At 47.6% G+C, this 16,758-nt stretch overlaps 1 protein-coding gene across 1 annotated transcript in view; it reads left to right on the forward strand.

Moving 5' to 3' along the window:
• SLC10A2 (solute carrier family 10 member 2) overlaps nucleotides 1–16,758 on the forward strand; it is a 90,759-nt gene that overhangs the window by 33,890 nt on the left and 40,111 nt on the right. The window contains exons 4-5 of the mRNA XM_090047816.1: nucleotides 13,211–13,325; nucleotides 13,409–13,624. Of these exons, the coding sequence (XP_089903942.1) occupies nucleotides 13,211–13,325; nucleotides 13,409–13,624 (331 nt within the window). The remainder of the gene's footprint in view (nucleotides 1–13,210; nucleotides 13,326–13,408; nucleotides 13,625–16,758) is intronic.

Raw genomic sequence — 16,758 nt, forward strand, 5'->3', positions numbered from 1 at the left:
AGAGCCCCACAAGCCATATCATGCAGTTCTATAGGCCAGATCTGGACAACTGAGCACCCCTGGTTAGGTATATTGGACACAATACTTTTTGCTGCCATTACTCAACTGGAAGACTGGGTGTTCTTGACAAATAATTAAACTGGTTAGAGTTCTCCACACAGAGACCTGAGAAAACCAGATGCAACAGAATGAAACTTCACTGAATGGTTACTTATAACTTGGCTGAATGGATGTTTTCAGTTCAGGTGACATGAGAATCACATCAGGCACCATGATGAAAGATGCTACAGAAAAGTCCAGAGAAACAGTAATTGTTTCCACTGTCAAGTACAATACTGTAGCTATTTTACATATGCATGTAGTACTACCAGTATTGTGGTCCTAGAGAAATAGATGGATACAAGTTAACAAACATCACTCATGATTAAAGACATGGATTCTTGTTACTGTGATCATAGAGAAATTATTAGATTTCCTCTATGCTGATCCGGCTATGGGAAGGGATCATATTGTTGTGTTCAGACCCTAGCATTCATTATTTCAATTCAGATCATGCAGCTTAGGTATTTGCCTGACAAATATGGTACCTACATATACAAAACTTATTTTTAATATGTGCTGACTTTGACTCTAGCTTTCAAATTTGTCCCTGGGCAACCATCCAGCAACAAGGTATTTTCTTATTCTATTCCATAGAATAAGTGATACAGGTATTACCCAAATCATGAAACACCATAGACCCCACTAAATGTTCAAATTAAAGCTGGATAGAAACCAGCTATAGAATTGTTACCCATTTTCAAGCACTAACTTTGTAACTGGTTGGCTCTTTTTATAGCTGCATAGCAGGCCTGTGCAAAGCAGCTAGTATTCACTTTGGATTCAGATTCAGGGGAGAGCAATTTGATTTGGTGATTCAAATCACTGTCCCAATTTGATGCGGCTGAATCAGCCAAGCCAGGCCCATCCTCCACCCCTCTCCCAGCCCTGCCTGCCCTATCTCTAGCCCTTGTTAAAAAAAAGTCCCAGTGCCCACCGGTGCTGCTGGGTGGGGGGCAATCCATGCTGCTCCCCACTGCTCCATACTGTGTGGGGGGCTCTGCACAAGCCCCCCTTGCTCCCCCAGCCCCCACATGGGTGCCCCGCCTAGTCCAGCTCCAGCCCTTTAAGGAAAAAAACCCCAGGACTCACCACTTCTGCCAGCAGAGGGAGATCTCTGCTGCCCCCCCATTGCCACATGCCAGGTGGGGGGTTCTGCATGACCCCCCAAAGCCACTGCAGGAGCAGTGAGTCCCAGAATTGTCTCAACTTTTTTTTTCTTAAAGGGCAGAAGCTGGCCTGGGTGGGGCACCCGTGGGGGGGGGGGCTGAGGAAGTGAGGGGGGTCAGGGGGGGTCTTGTTCAGATCTGCATGTGGCAGTGGGGGGCAGTGGGGATCACCCTCCCATCTGGCAGCACCCGGTGAGCACTGAGGCTTTTTTTTTAAGTACCACGAGCTGGGGTGGGCAGGGCATCCATGGGGAGGGGGCTGGGGGAGTGGGTGGGGGTCGGGGAAACTGACAGGGGTCCCCCCATGGTCTCCTCCCCCAGTCCTCCTCCCCCGCCCCTAGTACTTACCAGTTCAGAGTCAGCTGCAGCTCCCTGCTGCAGCCAATGGGGATTGTCCAAATCATCAAAGCCCTCTGAATATTTCCCAAAGATTCAGAGAGCTTTGAATCAATTTGGACCTTTAAATTGGTCCTCTGATTCAATTCAGATTCAGAGATTTGGCCACTGAATCAGGCCGAATCTCCTCCACATCGAATCCACCCAAAGCTTCTCAGAGCCCTACTACATAGTCATATTTATGGTGTGACAATTACTTTCCGTGTGTGGCTGGTCTAAATTTATTGTATGATTAACCAGTTAACTGTGTAATAATTACTTTGCACTTGTGGCCAGTCTTACTTTGCCCATGTGGCTGATCTAAATTTATTGTACAATGAACCAGTTAATTGCATAATATAGTGTGTAGCAGGAGCTACCTACATTGGCCAATCAACATATCAAACCCTATAATGAATGTTTGGATTATAGAATAGACAAGAAGAACTTCACCTCATGATATAGAGGCTTTAGGGCTGTGCAGTCTTTCCAGTCCCAAGATCCCCACAATCTTTTTATTAGTGCAGCATTTCAATTTAGAGTTTTGCAATCTGCTTCCTATTTCCATTGCAGCATAGAATGCACATGTATATGTCACAGACGAGTGGCCTACAGCATATGCCATGAGGGTTCTCCAAGGAATACACACGTGATTAAGAAACTGGCCACCTGGCACAACTGTTGCTCCACGTAAGTGCTACTGAAATAGCAGCTCTTTTGCAATGGTAAACAGTAGAAGGAGGTAGTGACTACATGTGAAACAAATCTGAGTTACTTAGAAGTGTCAGCTTTTTTTCCTAACAATAATATTCTGAGGAGGGCTAGAATGTAGGAACTTTCTGCACTTTGATTTCTAACTTTCTCCTATTAAAGAAAATGTTTCTGACAAATATTTTATAATGTAAACGGAATTCTCTAGGGCTGGTCACTGAACTGTAGCTGCTTTTTCTTTTAACTTGCCCACTAATGGTCTTTTCACAGTCTCTAAGGGCCTACCTTGTACATTATAACTTCTCTGTTTCCTAACTCTTGATTTCCCTTGTAAAAATACCTCCAGGTCAAACTACTTGAAATAGTCATGTTTATAAGAAATACATTTTTCTTCACCAGCAAAATGCACATTTACGAATCAGCATTTTGCTACACAGATTTAATGGCACATAGACTGCTTCCAAAATGTTAACTTTTTAGGTTTTAAAGTCCCATTTAACACAGGGTTGCCCTGTTTCTACCAAACTTTACTCTTCCACTTTCACAAGTTCCATGTTCTTGACTATCACCATGGCTACATTTACGATGGTATCTTGAAACTATGTAGTCCCATTCAAGAAACTCCATATAACTTTACAAAAATTAATACAAACCTAAGAAGCAGCATCTTACATAGCAGTGATGCTGAATTGCCACCTTCTGCAGATTTATTAAAATCTTAGACTACTTGGTGATTTTCTGGAAACATCAGCTGCTGTGACTGAAAATATAAACTCTCATTTTTTAGAGAAAGCATGGAAAACTTTGTAATAGCCTAAAAGCTTGGGGACCAGAAGACAAAGAAAATGAAGCCCAAATTTTTTTAAAAAGAACGAATTTCCAAGCTGTGTTTTTTGAACATTTAGCATTGGCAGCATTGTTCATAAAAGTACTCATATCTCAGAGCAATACCTTCAGACATAAGGGAGTTGCGCAAATTGCCTAGGATCATGCCTGATTCAGTGGCACTGTATAAAATCCCAGAGTTCCAAGATCATCAGTTCCTTCCTCTTCCTAATTCTCTCTTCTGATTCACACATTCAAAACAAACTATTGCTCTGCTACCCTGACAGGATGGGAGAGCAGAGCTAACTTGACCCATTACATTGCAACTCATCTCAGAAGTTGTCTGGAGGGAAAATACTGAAATATCCACAGAACAGCCTAAAGCAGGGGGTATCAAACTCATCTGACCCCTCAGGCTAGGTGAGGATTCCTGGGTTGGTTTGTGGGCCAGACAAGATCTGACCCCCTAGGCAACTTCTGTGACACCAGGCGCAGCCCATGTGCTACCTGCAGTACATGCCAGCCCTGGGTCTAGCTGTGCACATGACACGCTTAGCCAGTATGGGGCATGTAGGCTGGATCTGGTGCTACAGGAAGCACAGGAGGCTGGTACAAGGTACACTCTGAATGTGGTGCCCTTCTGGAACAGATTTCATAGATTTCATAGACATTAAGGCTGGAAGAGACCTCGTAAGATCATCAGGTCTAGCCCCCTGCCCAAGGGTTAGGAAGTCAGCTAGGGTCAAATGATCCCAGCAAGATAAGCATCCAAATATTTCTTAAAAGTGTCCAGAGTAGGTGCTTGCACCACCTCTGGGGGAGTCTGTTCCAGGCCTTGGGGGCTCGGATGGTAAAGTAGTTTTTCCTTATGTCCAGCCTAAAACAGTCTTGCAGAAGTTTGTGAACGTTGAACCTTGTCATCCCTGGGGTGCTCTGGTGAACAGGCGTTCCCCCAGATCCTAATGCACACCCCTTAAGTACTTATAGGCAGCCACCAAGTCACCCCCAAGCCTATGCTTGTCCAGGCTGAAGAGTCCCATAGCTTGCAGCCTCTCTTCATAAGACCCGTTTTCTTGCTCTCTGATCATGCATGTGGCTCTCCTCAGGACTCTTTCAAGCTTCTCCACATCCTTCCTAAATCGTGAAGCCCAGAATTGGATGCAGTACTCCAGCTGCGGCCTCACCAAGGCCAAGTACAGCCGGAGGACAACATTCTGGGTATTGCTTAAGATGTATCAGTAGAAGCAAGCCAGAGTTTTGTTCACTTTGCTGGCTGTAGTATCGCATTGGCGGCTTATGTTCATCTAGTGTTCATCATGACCATCAGGCCTCTTTTGGTCATGATTTGGCTGGCCTGCAGCCCCAGGCCTTGCCCTTGGCACAGAAATCATGCTGTCGCCACCACCAACCTCCACTGCTGCCAAGCCCTGGCTCTGGCCAGGCCGCAGTCCTATGCCCTGCACCACTCTGTAGGTGCAGAAATCTGGGGAGGCACGTGCCCTCCCCACCACCCCTCACCAGGGCCTCATCAGTGTATGCAGCACTCACATGTATGCTTGTCACAGGGCTCTTAGGTGCTCTGCGACTGGAGGGTGGAATTGGCTCAGACGAGATCTCTGGTGGCGGGAAGGGGCAAGCGTAACTGCCCGTCCCCAAGACTGTGCAGGTGCGGGTTGCCTTAGCAACCAGGGAAGCCTAGAGCCAGGAAGGGGTGGGGCTTAGTCCTTCTTAAGCCCAGGCAGAAGACCCGGAGAGCAGTCCCCTTCTGGCAGCCACAGGAGCAGGAGCTCTGCGAGACAGCTGAGCAGACCCAGGTCGAGGGTTGCAGCCTGGGCGCTCTGACCGACTGCAATGATGCGGGGAAGAGACCACTCTATGGGAGGTAGGAACTAAGAGCCAGCGGGGCATGCAGTTATGTTATGAGCCAGGAGGCTCCTTATTGTTTTGTCACGGCCGTTTGTCTCATGATTTAGTTATCAGCCATTTGGTTTGTGATTTGGTTATTGTTATACCAGAGGACCAGGTGAGGCTATAGGGGTGATAGGAGGCCTCACGGGGGTTCCCCAGTAGCTTGGGGGTTCCCGGTGCCCAGCGGGGCCACAGTGAGCAGTGCCACAGGATGCACAGCGTGACGAGTACTGGAGGGGTGCTCGGTGCGGGGAGGTTGTAGCCCCAGCTGTGAAAGGGCACTCAGGCCCTAGAGGGGGCAAGGAGCATGGCAAAGGCCCGAGCGGGGGCAAGAAGCACGAGGAGCATGGCAGAGGCCCTAGAAGGGGGTGGTGGAGAAAACCCTGATGAGGGGGCAGTGAAGAGCCCGACAGTGAGGGTAGTAAGGAACCTACAGTGTGGGGGGGGGCAATAAGGGGCCCCAAGAGTGAGAAGGGCATTGAGGAGCCCAAAAGGCAAGCGAAGGGCCGAGACCCAATACCATGTTCCAGAGGAAGATTACTTCAGCAACAACTGCAAGGCTTGGTGCAGGGGAGGAAAGGAGCCGCAGACAGTGCCCCCTGTCATTGGGGCATATAAAAATGGGCAGCTTCCCGCTAGGTTTCATCATTCCTCAATTATGAACAAGCTCAAGACGTGGCAGGCGAGAATAGGTGGGTGGTGGGCCCATTGCAGGAGGTCGGAGCTGCACGTCCGGAGAGGCTCCAGAAATGATACTCCTGCGACAATGCTCCACCTCCCAAACTTTTTCTAGCACTAGGAATTTCACAGACATTCTTGGCACTAGAAATGAACTCCTGTCCATGGGCACAAGCTAAGTTTCCACCAAATTTCCTAGGCCCCTAAAAAACCTGCCCTGGATGGGTTCAAAACACCAAGCTGAGGCACCTAACTCTCCTCCTGCATTGTATAGGGGCCAAGCTGCCAATCACAGAGCTACAAATCCCGAAGGCAGAAAATGACACTTAAAAGCAAACTTTACTGTTATGATGCCTGAGTGACTACTGTTGGGGAAACAAATTTAAAAATGTTGGCCAGAGCATATTCAATTTCTAACTGAATTAATTTTATTATTACTTTAGCACCCCAAAGCCACAGTCAGAGCCCAGTACTCTATTGTCCCCAGTGCTGTACAAGCACAGAACAAAAGGACTTTTCTGGCCCCTACAGAGCTTCTGTCTCCAACTAAAGGAGTAGCACGCTGGCAGCACTCCTACCCTAACGGCCCCAACTCCTGCCTGCTTGTTTCTCCTACAACCATATATCTGCTTGCCAACATTTTCAAAAGTGGATTATTAAAGTAAAGCTCCTATATCCTTATAAGTGGCACAATTTTCCAAAGCCTCGGCATCTAGCAGCTCCCAAGAGGGATTTGCATACATTTGAGCTTTTGAAAAAATTGGCCTTTAATATCTACAAGCCCACAGCATTACAACTTCATTTCAAGAATTCTCTCTTTGCAGCTGTCTTGAAAATGGTTTCTCAGACACAATAAAATCACTCTGAACAACAAATCCATCACTAAAATGAGTCCCATGGTAAGCTGAAGGCCTGAGAGGTCTGGAGATCATTACACAGTCCTGACCAACATTACCCATTGTAATGAATGGAAGACATGCCAGGCATGTTGAAATTACATTAGTAAGACGGATGTGGAGGAAGGCAAGGACTCGCCAATTGGGTTTTTCAAAAAGCACATGCACATGGTTGATGCTTGATGTGCATGTCCAAACAATCTATGGGCAACACAGGTATTTGTGCAGGCCAGTTTAACGATATGCTAAAAATAGATGTATGCTGCATAGGTGCTGGGTACAGGAGAAGCTCTAAAGCAGCCTCAGGCTAAGTGAGTTTTCTGCTGGGTTTTCACAGAGCATGAGGAAGCATGGCATGTTACTCTAGCACTGGCAGTTAGTCATGACTTCACCTTCCCCTGTCATGAAACCCTGACCCATTTGTGGAACTTAGTTTCGAGGCAGAGAGAGAGTTGTGCCAACCTTCCTCACATAGGATGGCTGCATGGAAGAAAAGTTGGTTTGTGACTAGACTTCAGCTAGGGACAGATATTCAAAAAGCCTAAGCCTGAACTGATTAAATCTTTGCAGGTTAGTCTGACCTGGCTAGGCTAAACCAGTTTGCAAATATACAGACATTCCCTCTGGAATGAGAAAATGGAGACAAATACCTGTAGTGACTCAGGCTAGAAGCCAAGAGGTGCTACAGCAGCCCTCCATTCCCTTCTAGAGTGCTGAGCTGAGCAGGGCGTGGCCAGGCCCTGCCAGGATGCTCTGATTAGAAAGGGGTTTCCCCCTCGCTGCTCCTGACCAGCAAGGGAGCCACAGGGAGTTGATAACACGGCATTTAGCACCCCATCAAGAAAACAAAAGCCTCTATCATTAGTTCAAGCACTTCTTAAACAACTTTTTCCAGCTACCTGTTGATTAGCTCCAAAAGTCCCTAAGCAGACACTGTCCTGTCTGCCTTACACAGACACCTCTCAGCATTAGCTAGCATACTACATGCTGGCTATCGTCTGTGATGTGGGAGGTGGGAAATCCCTGCTTGAGCAGAAAATGGTGAGTGGGGTGGGGGAGGGTGGAAGCCAGGCAGACCCTGCTTTGTCTGCAGTCTCTGCCAGAGCTCCAACTAGGGAGCAGAGGGGCAGGGCAGTCCTGCTCTGGAGCAGAGAGCATAGTCCAGGGCTGCAAAGCATCTGGGATGCTGGGAGACTCTGGTGTAAGTTAAACCAGGAAGGGGTCTGAGATAGACATTGCATAAACTGGTTTGACCCAAATCAGTTAAGTCTGATACTATATTCAAACAAGTTTATCTCAAACCAGTTTCAGTCATTTTCAAACTGGTTTATGTACACTGAACCTCTGTTCTGTTACATGTTTAAACCAGTTTTTGATCACTTAAACTGGGTTATGTGTAATGTCTGTCCCTAGCCTTCTGGTCTAATCATCTGGTCCTGGTGTCTCTATTGTACTTCACTTAAAGCCAATATTCTGCAAAATACATACATGAACTAGAAATAAACCTTTATTATTGTCCTTGACTGTCCTGTGCAAGTGCATTGCTGAAGGTGAAAAACTTCTCCAGTCCCATCAACATCTCTGTGAGCTACTTCCTGGATGAATGCCTAAGAGGAAGAAGGAGGATAGGGAGGGAGAAGCAAAAGCCTGAACATTAAAGAGACATGGAGCTTGTAGCTTGTTGTGTTCTTGCACTCATTTTCCCCTTTCTTCTCTGTGGTTGCTTCTTGTTGGGGAACAGGTTGGTCCAGAATTAATTGTTGTTATTGTGCTAAATGATCTGAATGAAAGAGGCTTCCTCTAATTGAATTGTGAGAGATTAAACACTACTGCTTTCAATCTCCCTTACCCAGCAATAAAATCAAGGTCTTAACAGTGTGTTCAGAGTACACAAAAAGCCCCTACAAAATCCAGCTTGCTTATCTAGAAAAATACATCCAATCAATGAGATATAATTGGTGCTCATGACTCAGAATAATTGCCTATGTTGCACTGGAACTGCAGCGATGGATAGATTTTATTAGAGAGAAGGCCAAAGCTGTTAGCATGTGTGTTTTGTGTTTTCATGTTTTAAGCCATTAGGAAACACCTAAACAAAACTAAATTATCCTCATAGCCATTCAGATACTGCTACATGTATTCCAAACAACAGTCCTACTTTAAAAAGCATAAGATGAAACAAGTAACAAAACTTTGTCTAAGTTTGTAGAACTGCTACTATGATAAGGATACTGTATATATTTTGCTAACGTATCGCTGAATCCTCCATTCTGTGGTGCCAAAGGTTTGGGGAACTCAGCCACCGACCCCAGGCAGGTGAAGTGGGTGGAAGGCAGCTGGGAGCTGGAGCTGAAGCCCTGCACACTGGGGCAGGAGCTTCCCAGCTAAAGATTCTTCCCAGCCTGGAGCAGCGCAACAGGAGCAGGAGCTGCCACTGGAAGCAAAGTGAGCTGAACAGCAGCCACACCAGGAGCAGCCTTACCAAAAGCTGCTTGCACTGGCTGCAGTTGGGCCACCAGGCACAGGCTAGAATGTGGTCTGAGCTGCCGGGCGTGGGGCTCAGCCCATGCAGAGCATCACAGCAGCAGCTGTGGACTGCACCACCTGAGAGAGCTCTGCTGCATGATTCCCCTGCCCCCTTCTCCTCTCCCCTTACCCCTGGCCAGCTCCTGGGACCTAGAGCCCAGGCACCCCCTGCCCCCACACATGCGCACGTGCCCCCCCTCCACACACCTCTGCCACAGGGCAGTGATCCCAGCCTCATCCACCCATCTCACTCCTGAACACTGCTCCCCAACTGCCTGCAACCCCATCCCACACAGGAAGTTTTGATGAGTTGTTGTGGTGGGGAGGGGGAGAGGAAGGGAGAAGGGAGCTGACCTGGCCCATGCCAACTGATCAAAATTCCCTACATGGCCTCTGGGCCTAAATGCCCAAAATAGGGGAAAGGATACAAGAAATGCAATGGGGGATTAGTCTACTCTGAATGAGCCACCAGAGTATACACGGCACAGGCAAAGAGGACAATAACAAAACCAAGAACTCCTATGAATTCTTTATAGGAGTAACAACATCATTTCAGCAGAAACATGAATGTACCATAAACCTGAAAGCAAATGAGAGATTTAGTATTTTAAAATTTAACACCAATGCACAAACCAATGGGTACATCACACTGCAGCCACATCAGCTGCCTGGGCTAGCCTGTTACCAGTAACCGAGGTACAAAGTTCAAAGTTAGCACTGCTCTCTCTTTCAGTCTATGACTACACTGTAGATATATTCAATGTATTGCCAAACGGTGCAACAGTAAAATGAAGAGCCAAAAGGAATGGAAGGCTAACAGGTAGAGCAAAGTTTAAAATCGTGGGCTTACTATGCTAAAGGGACATGTAAGCTAGATATATGAGTAAATAAATTACAAAAAATACAATTTGTAGTAGTACCAGGAAAGACTGCAACAATTTCATGTCACCAGAAGTATGTATTCATTGGAGGAGAAAAAAAATAAACAATTGAGGGAAAATCTGATGCTAGGATCATGCAATATCTGAATACACTGTTGAAAAATGTGAACTTCTCACAAATCATGCCCTGGTTCCTGTACTCGCTCACTCGCTCACTCGCTTGCTTGCTTGTTCACTCGCTCACTCACCCTCTCTCTGCTCTAAAACAATTGTCCATCTCACTGCTTTCTTAGGCACTCCCTTCAAGTAAGGAAAGCTTTCCTAGCTGCATATTAAAAACATATGAGAGAGATTAAAAACAACAAAAAGAAGTTTGTAAGTCTGGGTCTGAATTAATTCAAGTCAGCAGGGCCTGATGAACTTCATCCCAGGATATTGAAGGAACTAGCAGAGGAAATCTGAGAGCAATTAACAATGATCTTCATGAAGTCATGAGAGATAGGCAAGATACCAGAGGACTGGGAAAGGGCCAGTGAAGTACCCTTTTTAAAAAAGGAAAAAAAAAGAACCTAGGTAACTGTAGGCCAGTTAGCCTCACGTCAATACCTGGGAAGTTACTGGAGCATATCCTGAGGAAGGCTATTTGCAACCATCTTGAGAAGGAAAAGTTGATCAGAGGCACCCTGCATGCATTTACTGAGAACAAATTGTGTGAAACAAACTTGATCTCCTTCTTTGACAAAGTAATACTTGGGTAGAAAGGCATGCTGTGGGTATGGTGTGTCTGGACTTCAGCATAGTTTTTGACAAGGTTCCTGTCTCATAACCAAATTGGAGAAACGTAGTCTGGACAAAACTGCTATAAGATGGATAGAAAACTGGCTCAATAGCCACAAGCAAAGGGCAGTTAGACATGTAAATGGTAGTGTATGCATGTCAGAATGGCAGGATGTTTTGAGCAAAGTCCCACAGAGATCCATCCCAGGCCCACTGCTGTTCAGAGTGTTTATTAATGATTTGGTTGCTGGCACAGAAAGCTTCTTGAGCAAATATGCAGATGACTTGAAACTGGGAAGGACTGTGAACACATTGGAGGATGGAAGGGCAATTCAAAAGGATCACAACACTTGGAAAACTGGGCTCATGCTAACAGGATGAAGTTTAATGCTGATAAAGGCCAGGTGCTACACCTCAGGAAGAATAATCGCAAATACAAATATAAAATGGGTAACATCAAACAGTATGGCATCACTCATGGGCCAAGTCTGGGGGGGAACCAGATCATCAATGGTGGGGTCCCCCCGCAGCCAGTTGCCAAACAGGAGGTGGGTCCCCCAGCGGCTGATCACCACGCCAGTGACGAAACCAGCTGGTGCTTCCAAAGGATGCAAGGCTTCTCTCAGGCTGCATGCACCCCCTACGCATTGTCAATGGCAGCACTACAGGGAAGGATCTGGGAGTCTTGGGAGATCACAGATTCACTATGAGTCTGCTCTGTGATGCAGCTCACAAAAGGCAAATGCGGTGTTGAGATGCATTAATAGATGCACGGATTAGACCTCATCCAAAGTATTGTGTGCAGTTTTGGGCACCTCATTTCAAAATAGACATGGAAGAGTTAGAGAGGATTCAGAAACAGGCAACAAATATGATTAAGGGCTTGGAAAACAAGTGATACGAGGAAAGGCTGAAGGATCACCTGAAGGGCTATGTAAGGACCAGGCCCCAGGGCACCTGTGATGTGCCCTGGTATCCAAATGGCACCTGCCTAGCTTTGATTCTAAGGTATCCTACCTTTAATTTTTTTCCTGCCATACCTTGGTGTAATTGATTAGGTTTTTAAAGGGAAGATGCTAAAGGTCCTAGACCTAGTCCCAGCTCTGCCATCTGCCAGTGAATCTCTTCTCTGAATCCTGCTAGCCTCAAATCCTGTCTTCATGCAAGATGCCCTCCCTCTTGGCCAATATGTTCCCCCAGGGCACCTATTGCCTTATGGGCTAATTACATGGGTCTGACAACCCCTTACATCATGTCCATGCCTAGTAGATGTTGCCTGTCCAATCAGTCTCCCTTGTTGGGGCTTTGGCCCACTTGGCCTCTGCCCTGTTTCTCTTACTGGGCCACTTGGCTCAGATCCACTGTGTTGGACCCAGCTTCTGGGCTCCAGCCCTAGTCTCACTCTATCTAGCTCTAGCTTATCCCTTCTCAGGCTTCAGGCCCCTGGCCCTGCCTCCACCCCTCTCAGGCACTGGGCCCCTGGCCCCTGTCTCTACTCCCTCTATGGGCTCACAGCCTTCTTGGGTTCTGGACCCTCTGGCCCCAGGCTCTGCCCCTCTCTGGACTCTAGGAACTCTGACTACACCTTGAGGCTGCCCCTAGTAGGGCTCAAAGTAATCACATGCCCCTAGGGCACTAATGGGACCTCTCATAGGTTCTTCAACAATCCACCAATGAAACACACACAAAGCACATAAGCCCTCTGGTTCTAACAAAACTCCCAGCCAACCCACTGTCTGCCCATCTGCTTGTCTTGGATCCTATCCACACTACACCAAGCATTCAGTGTTTTACTGGTACATTGGCAGGCAATTCAGAAGTCAGCAGAGTCTCCAGCTGCAGCTTTCCAAGGCAGGAACTCCTCACTCTGTGACTAGCAGGGTCAGATTACCTGCTTGCTCTCAGGCACAGGCTTTGAAAGCTCTGCCCTGTCTGTTCATGTGACTCTGTGAGTCACAAGAGTTTCTCCTCTGCCTGATGACCTGCCTACCTTCCCTACTGGAATTGAGGTTATTGGTCTGCAGCCCCTTGTTTCTGTTCAGGGCTGACTCCCTGACTGCCCTTGCTGCATTTTACAGCTCTACCCCAGTTGAGTTACTTTCCCTTAGTCATCTTCTCCCTCTGCCTTGCACCCTGGGATGTCTGCTGGGAGCTATTTCAGTGGCAGCTCATTTGTTTCCTAACTGCCAGATCTCTCTGAGCCAGCTCAGCCTAGCCCTTTTCCTTAAAGTAACAGGAGACTTTGACCTCCTGTTAGAGGCTACCAAAAAGAAAAAAGGCAACAGCTTTTTTCTCTTGCTGCAGAGAGTGAGATGCAAACCAGTGGCTTGAAGTTGCAGCACATTAAGTTTACACTGGGTTTCAGGGATATTATACATCATTAGAACAGTGGAATAAACTGCTTATAGAAGCTGTGGACTCTCCATCACTGGAGGTGTTCAAGAAGAGGGTGGACAACTACTTTATTGCACTCCTGAATGGTGAGTCTACTGTGATATCACCACTGAGTCCATCCCCCAACACTCTGAAGGGGGATCTCTTGTAAACCCCACTATCCTACAAGTCTGGCAGGCCATCAAGGAAACCAAGAACAACAAGGCTGATGGACCAGATGGCATACCTGCTGAAATAGATAAGGCTGATAGTGAGGAACTCGTACTGAGATTCCACAAATTTATTCTTCAAACTTGGAATGATGAAGAATTTGGCAACCTGAGGAATGTCAACATTGTGACTATCTTCAAGAAAGAAAATAAGGTTCTGTATGGGAACTATCATGGTAATCCTCACCCACATCTCCTGAACCATCTTCTACCTCTTGCTAAGGAAGTCCTGTCAAAATCTCAGTGTGGTTTCTGACCATCCCATGGGGCTATTGACATGATCTTTGGTGCCTTCCAGATCCAAGAAAAGTTTTGGGAACAACATCAAGTTCTGTATATGGCCTTCATTGACCTTATTGGGTGCGTACACATGAGCGCACACGTGCCTCTTGCCCCACCTCAAACCCCTTTGACGTGGGGCAACAGGCACATGTGGGAACAAAAAGATGTTCCCCGCACTGCAAACTTGGGGCCTAAAAAAGGCGAAGATATCCATGGGTCTAAAAAAGCGAAATATAAAAAAGCGAGGCAACCAGAGATTGGGTCCTCCAAAGAGATGCTCTGGTTGCCAGAGTGTGTCTATGGTTGCCCTTCGGCCAGGCCATGTGTTTCAGCACCAGGGCTCTGGTGCTGGTAAGTAAGGGGTTGGGGAGGGCTGGAGGAGGGGGGAAGGGACTGGGGGGGACCCCTGATGGCCCTGCCCACTCCCCCAGGTCCCCCTCCCCCCAACAGTCCTCCCCCCAACAGCCCTCCCCCAAAGCCCCCAACCCCTGCCAGGACTTGCCCCTCCCCACACCAGCCCCCCTGAACCCTCCAACCCCTGCCGTGGCCGGCCCCTCCCCCTGCCATCCCCTATCCCCCCATGACCCCTGCCATGGCTGGCCCCTCCCCCCAAGCTCCCCATTCCCTGGCCCCCCACCCCATATTTAAAAAAAAAACAAAAAAGCCAGCACTTACCCACAGCTGCATTCTGGCTGCCTGGGGCCCTACCCACACAGTGCGGGGCAGGCTGACAGCCCCAGTGGCCCTAGCCTCGGCCTTCCTGCCCCCACACTGTCCTGTGCTGCCTGGGGGACTCTGCCAGGAGGCCCCAAACCCCCACCCAGCCCTGCTTGTAAGGTAAACAGAGGCTTTTTTTCCATTTTTTTCTGTTCTTTTTTGGGGGGGAGTTAAGTGATGGTGCCTGGGATTTTGGAGGTAGCCTTGGGGGCCTGGGGGTGCAAGTTGGGGGGTGAGGCTGGGTGGGGAAGCCATTGGGGGGGCTGCAGCAGCTGGTGGGGGAAGGGGCCAGATGGGGCAGCAATCAGGGACCTGGGGTGGGGCATGTGGGCCTTGCAGGGCATTGGTAGCCCCTGCAAGAGCAATTTGGCCCCACTGGGGGGGCCTTACCATTTATGGGGGGATGAACCCCCTGTTGGGGTTTCATACCCTTGTGAGAGTGCTGATCCCCCTGTTGAGGGTCTGAACCCCTTTTGGGGGGCTGAAACCCCTGTTGGGGAGGCTGTAGCCCGTCTGTGGGGGACCAACCCCTTGTGTGGGGGCCATCGCCCTGTGGGAGAGCAGCAAAATATGTATTCATGAATTCATGAAATATGTATTTCGAGTTCACTTTATTATTATGATAAGCCCTGGCACAGCTTTAAGAGCACTCATAGTGCTCTGGTATGGTGCCAGAGGACTGGAAGAAGGCCAACATGATTCCCATCTTCAAAAAAGGGAGGAAGGAGGACCCAGAAAACTATAGGCCAGTTAGTCTAACCTTGATCCTGGGTAAGATTTTGAGAGAATTATCCTATCGCATGTCCGCAAGGGGCCAGCAGGAGAGGTTATGCTTAGGGGCAACCAACACAGGTTCATTAGAGGCAGGTCCTGTCAGACCAACCTGGTGGCCTTCTATGACCAGGCCACAAAATCCTTAAATGCAGGGGTAGCAGTGGACATAGTCTTTCTGGACTTTAGGAAGGCCTTTGACACTGCCTCTCATAGAATCATAGAAGTAGGGTCGGAAGGGGACAGCACCAGTGCTGACCCTGGGCTCTAGCTCCCCCTGGCTGCAGATCCAGAAGGAGCCAGGCAGGGTTATTTTACCTCAAGTGGCACTATTTGCTCCACAACAAAGTGCATGTCCGAGCACATGCGCTGAGGCAAAAAGCCCCGGCTCAAATTTGCACCTCCTCTATTTGAGCTGCTGCAAGCGCACATGCTTGTATGTGTGGATGTGCCCATTAACAGCTTTTGATTCTACCAATCATGAAGCCTTGTGGAAAGTACTGGCTGGATTTGGATGTCCTGAAAAGTACACCAAGGTCCTGAGGATTCTCCATGACCAGATGACTGCAGCTATCCTTTATAGCAGATCAAAGACATATCTGTTTGTCACCGCAGGGGTCAAACAAGGATGCATTATTGCCCCAACTCTGCTCTCCATTTTTTTTACAGTCATCCTGGGTCTCATTAAGGACCACCTTTCTTCCAGAATTGACAATGAATACTGAACAGATAAATGAAGGACTTCTCAATCTGGGACATTTTCACTCCAAGATCAAAGTACTCAAAATAACCATCCTTGACCTTTAATACACTGATGACTGTGCCATCCTTGTACATACTGAAGAAAATGTCCAGGCCACACTGGATCTCTTCACAGAATCCTCCCAAATCCTGGGTCTGTCTCTGAGCACCAAGAAGACTAAAGTACTCTATCAGCTTGCTCCAAATCATAAATGTGACCCTTCTTCCCACCATCGAAGGAAAGACTCTAGAGATAATCAAGCACTTCCCCTACCTTGGTAGCCACCTCTCCCAGAGTGAACATTGATAATAAGATCCAGAACAGGATCTAGTGCACAAGTGCCTCCTTTTGGAAAAGGGTATGTTGCAGTCGTCTTGGTCTAAGGATATAGGCAGACAAGGTTCTTTGGGTGAATCTGATATCTTTTATTAGACCAACTTAAATAGTTGGGGGGAAAAATTTTAAGCAAGCTTTCAGGTTTAAAAACCCTTCATCATGCTGAGGAAGTCTCTTCAGTTGGTGTGTGCTCTTTCTAGATTAAATGAATAGTAAAGAAGACAGAGGCTGGGCTGGTATGTATGCAAGATAGGCAGTCAGTGAAGTGGATGTTATCCGCATTGAGTAAAGCATCAACTTCACTTGGAAATTGTGTGTAGATGCCTGACTCAGCTCCCAAAACAAGTGTTCTACTCCCAACTTAACTACTGACCTGAGATCTTGTGGTGGCTAGAAGAAATGCAATGACACTTTGAAGGCATACCTCAAGAGTAATGGTCTATCTAAGTTATGTCAGTCCTG

Source organism: Crocodylus siamensis, chromosome 1 (genome assembly GCF_052110815.1).
Source record: "Crocodylus siamensis isolate JL-2025a chromosome 1, ASM5211081v1, whole genome shotgun sequence".
Lineage (NCBI taxonomy): Eukaryota > Metazoa > Chordata > Crocodylia > Crocodylidae > Crocodylus > Crocodylus siamensis.